This window comes from Medicago sativa, chromosome 3, assembly GCF_051527215.1.
Source record: "Medicago sativa cultivar Bolivia chromosome 3, Bolivia_mono, whole genome shotgun sequence".
Taxonomy (NCBI): Eukaryota; Viridiplantae; Streptophyta; class Magnoliopsida; order Fabales; family Fabaceae; genus Medicago; species Medicago sativa.
This window is the reverse complement of record NC_140751.1, coordinates 103,623,763-103,634,207: the sequence shown is the minus strand read 5'-3', so window position 1 is coordinate 103,634,207 and position 10,445 is coordinate 103,623,763. Positions and strand designations below refer to the sequence as shown.

Sequence of the window (10,445 nt, the reverse complement as noted above, 5' to 3'; positions counted from 1 at the left end):
TAACGCAATATCAGACACTACTGGACTTCCTTTCATGATTGTGAAGTAAAATTCTAGGGACATATACAAAATACACCTGAACATACCTTCCAAATTCAAAAAGTAATACTATCTCAATTTGAGTTCATCATTTGAACTCTGTTAATATATACAGCCCTTCTGTTTGGCATGAACTGATCAGTAAAAAAAAAAAAGAAGGAATACATGCATAAATTTTTCATTGGCATCCAGACCGCTTCAAATTTCTCCACTTGTCTTTCAAATCAACCTGATAAACAAAATTTGGTTCACGTTAGAAGCATAAGCAGAATAAAGAAAATACCAATACCTTTACTAGACTTACTTCAGTTCTTTCGTCAAATTCATAAGAACGAAGAATTGATTTCCAGTTTCCTTCTCCAATTCTGAAAAAAGAAAAAAGAAAAAGAAAGATAAATGAGAATATGAATTTGTAGTGAAAGTGAATTTAATTCTATCTATATTCTCAATTGAAGCATAAATAGTTAGGGTAAAATAATTTGAATAGTAAAATGGTGAGATATGTGACTGTTGAGAGATGAAACATATTCTCTTATGCATAGACACTAAAAATATCAGAATTTCACACACTATCAAATATTTAAAAAATGTATGACAAAGTAAAGGTAAAAGCAAAAGGAGATGAGGAACTGACCAAAAACGAAAAAACATTGTATCAATGAAATACAGAACAAAATATTATAGTAACTTGATTGGTTAAAACAAGTACATACAGTTTAATTCCGGTCCTTAGATTATCCTCTTCCCATTGACTCCATTTTTTTTTCTTTCTCCTTTTCGTAATATTTTTTGGTTCATACTCCTTCAACGGAGAAAGCTTCTTCCTCTCTGGACTACGCAAACGAATTCTACTTGTGCCCCTTGATGTTCCTGCCTGCAATCCATCGATCGAATCATCCCACTACATAAAATAAGCAATAAAATCAAGGCATCGGAAGAACAAAAAATTACAAGCATGGTTGTTCATGAGATATTTTGTTTCAACAAACTAGTGTTTTTAGAGTAAAAAGGAATGGGAAATTAGTCACTTTAGTCCCTGAATGGGGAACGATTCGTCAATTTAGTCCCTGAATGCAGATAATATGCAAAACAGTCCCTGCATGGTCAATTTCAGGGACTAAAGTGACTAACGAAGTCTACATTCAGGGACTAAATTGACTAACGGAGTCTGCATTCAGGGACTAAATTGACTAACAAAGTCTACATTCAGGGACTATTTTGCAATTTATCTGCATTTAGGGACTAAATTGACGAATCGTTTCCCATTCAGGGACGAAAGTGACTAATTCCCCAAAAAGGAATCAACCAGAAATACAAAAAATTACAAAACACATTTACCTCGTGAGTACGAGCAGAACTATTTGGTTTCATCAAGCTAGGATGATGAACATCACTTTGATGGGAAGTTGCCTTCGTAAGATTGGCCTCATCATTGTTAACATTTAGGCAAGCATGTGGGTTGGGTACATTTGCATCTTTACTCTGGTTTTCCATTTGTGGCTCCTGATTTGTGTCTTCAATTGCCACATCAGACCTTACAATGTCTGGCATACAAATAGAATTGGGCACAGGATCGTTCGCAAATGTTTTGAACTCCACAGAATTGCATTTAAGTGAATCCCCGTTCTTTTGGGCCTCGTTAACTGGCAAAGAGTCAATTTTGCTACAGCTGGTTGATGTAGCCATTACCTCAACAACAACAACAGTAGTAGAAGCCTTGCCTTTAAGCCTTCCATTGTCTTTGTCGAGTTCCATCGGAGACTCTAATATGAGAAGAAGAAAAACAAAATGTGATTAAAAGTTCTAAAAAGCAAACAGGTATTTTTCATAACTCGGAAAGCGTGAATGGGGATTCAGGGAGGAATGAAAATCAATGATTTAGATTTGTCAGTCCTAACCAATGAATGATTCATGGAGACCCTATGCATTTTGCAATGAAATTCTCTCTCCCAAAGTATATAAGGCTCTCACTCACTTAATTGCAATTATTTACTCTTCTTAAAAAGTCAATTAACTACTACCTATGAAGCACAAGCACATATACGGATAATAATTTGAGAAAATGACATAATTGATTGTAATTACATGTGTCAAGTCAACATTGTGTCGGTGTCAGACATGGTTCGATAAGAAGTAACTAGTGTATGAGAGAGAGATATAAAGCGGTAATATAACAAACAACAACAGAAAAAAGGGGAAAAGAAATAACCAACCATTATGGGATTGATTTTGAGCAGCAGAAGGAGCAGCAACAGAGTGAAGAAAGGAAGGGCCTACAAGGTTATTCCGAGCATCCTCCAAAAAAAGTTGAACCTCTTGAATGGCTTTCCTTCTGGTATCAGACAATGAAGCAAGTTTGAGCATGTATCGTGAGTTGAAAAGGGAAGCATCGATTCGGCTTTTCCAGAATCTCAATTTTGGAGTTAGCAAATAACTTCTTCCCTCCAGGTTTTGAAACCTACGGTTCCATATTCTGTCAACTGCTTGGAGGTAGTGTTTAGGGTTAGATATACCACCTGCACCTGCTGCTTCAAGGTACCTAACGGTACATTCCACAGCAATGTAGACATAAGCAGATTTCATGGCATCGCTAATAGGTGGATTAGGGTTTGAAGAAGGGTCCCAATCAATTAGAAGTAGTTTTTCGAATACCTCGAGAAGTTCAAGCATCCATTCATCGATAGATGCTTTGGACAACAACTCATCTTCAAGGCCTTCCAACAGAAGCATTTTCATCTTCCGATTATCGATTTCGGTGACTGAGGAGCTTAGTTTCAAGATTTCCTTAATATGCTCACTCTCTATACTTGTTGAAGAATGTCCAAGAACGAATTCCAAACACCACCCTAACCTTTCCATTTTCAAATTCCTTTCTCTTCTCTTCTAACGCTGCTGGATCGATTGGAAGAATTTGGAGAGACTCACTGCTTTTTTAAAGCTGCACGGTTTCAATTTTCAAATACAGAGATACTATATAATAAAATTATTTTTTTATAATTACATTTATTCAGACCATTTTTATAATTAATATTCATTCAGACCACAGACCATATGATAAAACAAGTTATGAGATGTCTTTCTATATATTGTTTTATCATGTGGTCTGTGGCCTGCGATATTTTTCAAAAATAAATTAAAAATGAGTTGAAACACTTTCATTTTTTTCTAATTGGTTCAATCAAATATGCTTTTAGATTGTGTTTAGGTGGAGCTATCAAATTTTATGTGATAGAAATGCTAGAAATGTTTTTTTTAACACAATCTATTACATTCACTTTTTTATTAGATGAAATTCATATGACTCTCATTATTTTTAAACGTGTGATGCAAATGAATTTCATCCAACAAAAATGTAGATGTGAGATAGACTTTTAGAAATAAAGTGTCTATAACACTCCTTGTCACTTTTAAATGTGTGAACTACATGAATTTCATATAATGAAAGAGTGGATATTAGATAGACTTTTAGAATTAAAACGTTTATAACACTCATTTTCTACGCATTTCAAACGTTTCAATTCAACTCTATTTATTTGTATTATTTTTTGGATGGAGTAATTAAATAATCCACTCTTAAAATTTAACTGACCAACCTACAAATTTCGAAAATTTATTAGAGCTAGTTTGTAATTTAATGATAATTTCTTGAGATTAATTTGCAATTTTAGGATAATTTATATGGATCAATTTGCAATTTTTGGAAATTTAAAAGGACCAATTAGCTGTTTTTAAACATTGATAATGATTAGTTTGCAATTATTTTTTAAAATATAATAGGTAACAACGAAATTGTGCAAATTAAAGGGAAATTAGACTTTTTGACAAAACTATGAGGTCAAATCAATTTTGGTGTATAAAAACAACCGAGATATCAAAATTGTGCAGATTATCGGGAAATTAAACTTTTAATCATACCATGAAGTTATGGAAAATAGTGCTTAAACGAAGACTAAAAAAATTGACTTGAGTTACTTTTAACAAATTTGATTATATATTTCTACCTTAAGAATGAAAGCTGGAGAGATCATACCAGACCACAAGTTACATTGTTTAAAAAAAATGAAAGCTTAAGAGGTCGTATCGGACCACAAGTTATATATAAAAGGTATTATTTCTACCTTAGGATGATTAAAAAATGATAAATTTACATATTTAAATAATTTATTATTCCAAAGATGAATTTTTCTAAAATATTTAAATTAAATACTTCAATTTTTAACACATTAAATACATAAATTTTTTAGAAAATTTTACATCCCATCAACACCTTAGGAAACTCACGAAGGTATTAAAAAAGATAAATGATATTTTGACAACCACTTTTTGACAACTTTTGGACAACTTTCTCTCTCATACTCACATGATGTTGTTATCCTCTCTCTTCCTTTTTCTCACTCCATTGTTTTTGACCAATAAGAAGTGAGAAAACACAAGGTTGTCAACAAAGTTGTCATCAAATGGATGTCAAAATATCATTACTCATTAAAAAATTGGCAAATGTTATATGAACAACCAAAAAGGAATTTTTTTTTCCGACCCTGTTTCCCAAAAAAATTTCAAAGTTGACCCCCTATGAGAAAAAAATACAGAAATGACCCACTTTCTATTTTTTGTGGTTTTTTTTGTCGTTTTCTGCCAGTCCCGCCATTTCAAACGGCGGGAATGAGCCGTCTCCTGACACATGTCACGTCGTGACAGGCTGCTGCAGGTTTTGTCTTTTTTTTTTTAATTTTTTTTGGTACCGCCATTTCAAATGGCGGGAATGAATATTTATATTTTTTTTCGTTTTTTTAATTTTTTGGCCATTATTTGTTTATTTAAAACACAAATAATATGTGGTCAAATACACCTCCACCATACAACCAATTCATGACACCTCCACCCATTAACTTTGACCAAAGCTTTAAATAAACAAATAATGGCCAAAAAATTAAAAAAACGAAAAAAAATATAAATATTCATTCCCGCCATTTGAAATGGCGGTACCAAAAAAAAAAAAAGACAAAACCTGCAGCAGCTTGTCACCACGTGACATGTGTCAGGAGACGGCTCATTACCGCAGTTTGAAATGGCGGGACTGACAGAAAACGACAAAAAAAGAAACCACAAAAAATAGAAAGTGGGTCATTTCTGTATTTTTTTCTCATAGGGGGTTAACTTTGAAATTTTTTTAGGAAACAGGGTCGGAAAAAAAAAATCACCAAAAAGAGGGTTGTCTACACCGTCTGTTTCTACGGGTTGCTATACAAATATATTTTTTTAATTATTTTAATTTGTGTTGATTTGCGTGTCAGGCTTAATTATTTCGGTTGAGAGCTACGGTGTGAAAAAGGTTGTAAGTTTTTGGTTGTCAATATAACACTCCTCTAAAAAAATTGTAGACTAATCCGACTTTTCATGTACAATTTCCATCCAAAAAAGCATACATCATGTCATTCATGACAATTTTTCAATCAAAACGAAGCTCAATAGGTAGTACAATTACAAAGCCCTAATGGGATGGGATGGATGGAAATGTCTATGTCAAAAGATAAAACAATTGTAAATAAAAGTAGGGCTGAGCTAATAACAAACATTTCCTATATATATATATATATATATATATTAAAAAAAAACACAAAGATTGCTATATAAATAAATCCTCGTAATCTTTTTTATTCATGAAAAACTGACACTCAAAAAAAGAGCCAAAGAGGGAAGAAATGCATCAGTTTTTTTTTTTACCTTCCTTTGTTATGCCATGGATGGATTGATTTTTCGCATTTTACAATTGTTATCTTTTTTAGGGGACTAGTGCTATATATTTATTTTTTGTTTGTGGTTATAAATATATCCAGTTCGCTGATGCTAAAAGAATCAGCCTCGCACTCGAATTGCTAATTAAATTATTACTCCAGTCTTAAATATAAATAAAAAATGCTAATATAATAAAATAATTAATGTATTTGATTAAAAAATTGAATTCAAATACTTTAAGTAAAATGATTTAATTGTGTATGATTATGAAAATGGGACTAACATGTCTCAATTGTCTGGGTTGTTGCATATTCAAAACCATATATACAACACCAAATTTTCATTTATAGAATACATAAAAAAGTTATAGAAGAATATCTTTAAATTAACATTCTAGCATGTATGTTTGGGTTAGATTATTTTACAGTGCGTCAACATTTTTTTCTAGATAAACTTGTTAAAAATAATCATTTCCCAAACATACTAGGAAAAGGGTAAATATAATAAATTATTAAAATTAATTGCAAGAAGTGAATTTGCAAGAAACATTTCCAGCACCAGAATTAGCCCTCATGAAATGATAAGCAGTAACGAGGACATCCCTAGTTGAGCCCATCAAAGCATAATTCATGTGTGTGACTACACCAAGTGGATGGTAAGAGAATTGGATGCTATTATATGAGTTAAGAAGTGCAGTGATCCCTTCTCTCAAAAGAGTCCTGTAAGGATCTCCTCTCCCTTTCAGGCCATACCACAATGTCATGTCTGTACCATATTTCCTTGCTGCAACCATTCCAAAAGCTACAGCTACTTTTGTGTCTCTGTTCACACCCCTCCAATAGCATTCATATTCTGGCATTGTCCACTTCCTATCAAATCAAATACTTTACAAAGTTAACATACTTGCATTAATAAACAAACTTGTTCATGAAAGATGAATAAATATCCGGTTATAATAAAAATTTACAACAAGCGCTTGTAGCTCAGTGGATAGAGCGTCTGTTTCCTAAGCAGAAGGTCGTAGGTTCGACCCCTATCTGGCGCGTGTTTCTTTTCTTTTTGTTAAAACAAAACCACTGCCTGAACGGTGTTAGACTTTTTTACACAGTCATATAAGTATTCATTATGTATTATTTTCAACTAATTTTTTTTGGTACCTAGCCTTTTAAACTCAAATTTTTACCAAAGTCTTTAAACTTATTATTATTTGGTTTACTCAAAAAATGTATTTTTAGGCTTGATTATATTTGTTGTCCTCTGTTTTCATTTGTTCGCCACCCGTGTAGTACCCATAGATCACCATATTCTACTATTTTCAAAACATAATATTGTCTTAACAAAGATTAAATTAACTGACTTTATTATCAATTGAAGAATATAATAAACTTAAAACATTTATACCATTTCTTTTAGTAATTTTACAAAAATATTGTTAAAAACTTTAAACTAATGTCTCATGTTTAAACTCGCCCTAGACCTCCTAATGTGTTGGGCCGACTCTTAGTGAAAATAGTATAACTAAAACTGTAATGAAATCTTATTATCATTAATGGTAATATGAAAGTTTAACAGTGATAAACTTACTGTGATGGACATGCTGAAGCTTCTGGAAAAATCATTGGTGGTAATGGTGGAAGTTGTGGCATTGGGGGTAGGTTGAAATGTGGAGGAGGAGAAGAAATGGGTGGTGCCAATGTTGGTGGTGGTGGGGATGGGTTGGAAGATGTTGAGCAGTATTGCATAGGTTGAGCCGGCTGAGCAAGGAGTGGATCCACAGCATACATCTCCATGTCAAACATCCTAAACATGAGTCTTGGATTTTGAGCAGGACCAGCACCTTCACCACAACTCATTGGTCCTCCTTGTCCATTATTATTTCCCGAGACATGTGCAGAACAACCACCTAAGTCTGGTGCTCCATCAAACCTCATTGTATAGCTTCCAAACCAATTTGTTGTTTCTTCTCTTGACATTGTTAGTTGCCCATTGTTGTCACTACATGACAGAGTTACTTTTGCACCTGCATTAAATTTGGTCAATAAAATCTATGACATAGGTATGTATGGCATTAATATATAGATTGTGACCAAATTAATTGTATTTATTGAACATAACCAGCTGCCCAACTGTCCCAACTAGAGGCAATGAAAAATTTCAGCTAAGACAAAACAAAGGCCACCCTAACTAAAACAGGAGAGGGGGAAAATCTTGCACTTTTACCTTACAAAGTCACAACATGTGACCAGGCGAAAAAGTATTAGTCTATCTCATGATACACAACAACAACAACAAAGGTTTTTTTTTTCTTTTACGGTTAGTAAAGTTATTTATAGCATCTCCAACTGTTGAACTTCTTTTTGATAAAAAAAATATAAGAATATACTATACTCCTAATTACTACTCCCTCTGTTCCTTTATATGTGTCGCTTTTGCACATTTTGCTACAACCAAGGCATAGCATATTTAGCTCTCTTTTTCCTTTTCTACCCTTATATCTTTAGTGTAACTTTTCCTTGGTACTCCAAACGCATGGCTCACTTTTTTGACAAAAGCATTGGAAGCCCAAAAGCTCTCTTTTTCACTACATAATTTGCTCTCTTTTTCTTCATGCAATTAATGTGGCAGATTTAGTAATTGAGAGGTTAAGGGTATAATTGACATATTACACTCTTAAACTCTTAAAGTGACACTTATTTAGGAACAAATTTTTTTAGCAAATGTGACAGTTAAAAAGGAACGGAGGGAGTAATATAGAACTGACTTTTGGTTCTTAAATTGTACTATTTGTTAAGTGGACTAACTCAATCCATGTCACAATTAAAAACATATATTTAACCACCCAATGCTTATTTTGCTTATTTCAAAGAGTTATGCTAACTTATGCCCTAAAGGCACATGTTAAGCAACCCAAAAATAGAAACATCCTCTTAAATTTTGTGCATTTAATTAATAAAAAGTAAAATATTAAATTCAAATGCATTGATTACAACTAAATATTTCTACTTTTGATTAACTTGTGCCTTAAAAATACAGGTTAACATTTTCCTATTTCAAATAAAAACTCATAATGGACTCACTTTTCATGTTTCCTTTCCCACTTTTCATGTTTCCTTTCCATAAATTGTAGTAATTAGCAAGCATTTCACGAACTCAACCAGGTTGGTTGAGTTTATGAACTATCTTACGGGTCATTCGTGTAGTTTGATTTTTTGTTTTTTTATCAGTAATAATATTCGATTTGATTCAACTTTTAGTTTTTTTTTCTTTTTGGTTCGAAAACACAAAACTCTTGCGATTGACCGGTTTGGCAAATGGCAAGAACTATTAACGGTTAAGTTCAGCTTTACCATACCAAACTATGATAGAGGTTCAATTTGGTTCGGTTTTCCTCCCTGAGCCAAACCATAAACAGTTACAGTCCTATCTATCAATGCAGGAGAAAAACTAAAATGGTTATTATGTTTTTGGAACGTTTAACTAAAATGAGTTGAATGACAAAATGTACGGTACTAATAGATGGAGTATATGATATCATATATATGAGTATAAAACAAAAATGATGTTGAAAGAGTTAGATCTCACCATTAACAGGATAATCGAAAAGAGATCTCTGCCCGTCTTTGCATTGATCACAAATGACAGTGCCGGTGAGCATAGTATCTGCCTCTGTTCCATCAATGGCCACTGAAAGAATTAAAAATGTTGCAAACAAAAGCTTCTCCGGCAACTCCATGAATGTTAGAAGAAGTCCAGTTGGCAAATGCAATGAGAAATGGGCAGTGTGACAATAATGTGATGAATGAGCACTTCAATAAATACTAGTACTAGTTGAATGCAAAAGTGAATTAAAAGAGCGAATGCGCCCCAAATAGATGCACACTCCTAACTCTCAACTGCCGCTTTAAATGCTCTTGCTCATGTGGGAATAAAATTAAAACATCAAATCAAATTCACATTAATATTTTAAAAAAGAAAAAAAAAACATTGATGTATATTACCATTCTTATAAATGAAAAGTGAAATATAATGACTTTGAAAATAATACACATACTAAACATTGATGTATATTACTAGTATTTGTTTTGAAGGCCCCTCGACTTTACCGGGCATCATGAGATTGAGAGTAGAAGTTTTATTTATGGTGCTAAAATTTGTAGAGGCATAACTTTCTCTTATATGTTCATCCAATATTTCTAAAGTGAGGGCTGTCAAGCAAATAATATACACATTATTAATCGATAAAATATGATTAAAAATAGTTCCTCCGAAAAATGATTAAAAATAGTAATTAATATTATGTTCCCTTAAAAAAAATTTGTTAATTAAAATAACATTTATTTTGAGTTGATCTTTTGGTAAATGTGATTTTTTTTAGAGCGGAAGGAATATATTATTATCTTTATAAATTTTATCGTTTTGTATTGGATAACAAATTCATAAATTTATCGTTTAATATATATATATATATATATATATATAATTAATTGATACTTTATTTTATTAGAAGTTCAATATAGCCTAAATTTAGTTATTTTAAAATTACAAGCCACTTCAATAAATTTAAAACACTTTTAGTTTCAATGCAATTGAGAACTCCATTCACAAAAAATATGTCGTAATTTCTTTTTAACAAATCAATAAAATCATAAAGCCTACTTAAGGTTCGACCT

The 10,445-nt window shown here is 32.3% G+C and overlaps 2 protein-coding genes and 1 non-coding gene across 4 annotated transcripts; 1 reads left to right on the top strand and 2 right to left on the bottom strand.

Annotated features, from left to right (window-relative positions):
• On the bottom strand, nt 1–2,982 carry LOC146943247 (uncharacterized). 2 transcript variants are annotated; one of them, XM_085757332.1, is made up of 5 exons: nt 2,253–2,982; nt 1,378–1,802; nt 753–940; nt 344–404; nt 1–268 (listed from the first exon to the last, which is right to left on the bottom strand). In XM_085757332.1, the coding sequence occupies exons 1-5, from the start codon at nt 2,896–2,898 to the stop codon at nt 218–220; spliced, it is 1,371 nt and encodes a 456-aa protein (XP_085613458.1). In that variant the 5' UTR covers nt 2,899–2,982; the 3' UTR covers nt 1–217. The 2 variants fall into 2 exon arrangements, with proteins under 2 accessions (XP_085613458.1, XP_085613459.1); XM_085757333.1 differs by having other exon boundaries at nt 753–913.
• Nucleotides 2,983–6,010: 3,028 nt separating this feature from the next.
• On the bottom strand, nt 6,011–9,649 carry LOC146943245 (Pollen Ole e 1 allergen and extensin family protein). The gene is made up of 3 exons (XM_085757331.1): nt 9,358–9,649; nt 7,360–7,795; nt 6,011–6,644 (listed from the first exon to the last, which is right to left on the bottom strand). Exons 1-3 carry the CDS (start codon nt 9,506–9,508, stop codon nt 6,293–6,295), a joined length of 939 nt encoding a protein of 312 aa, XP_085613457.1. The 5' UTR covers nt 9,509–9,649; the 3' UTR covers nt 6,011–6,292.
• TRNAR-CCU (transfer RNA arginine (anticodon CCU)) lies at nt 6,748–6,820 on the top strand. The gene has a single exon. It is a non-coding gene; the product is annotated as a tRNA-Arg (tRNA).
• Nucleotides 9,650–10,445: the final 796 nt, after the last annotated feature.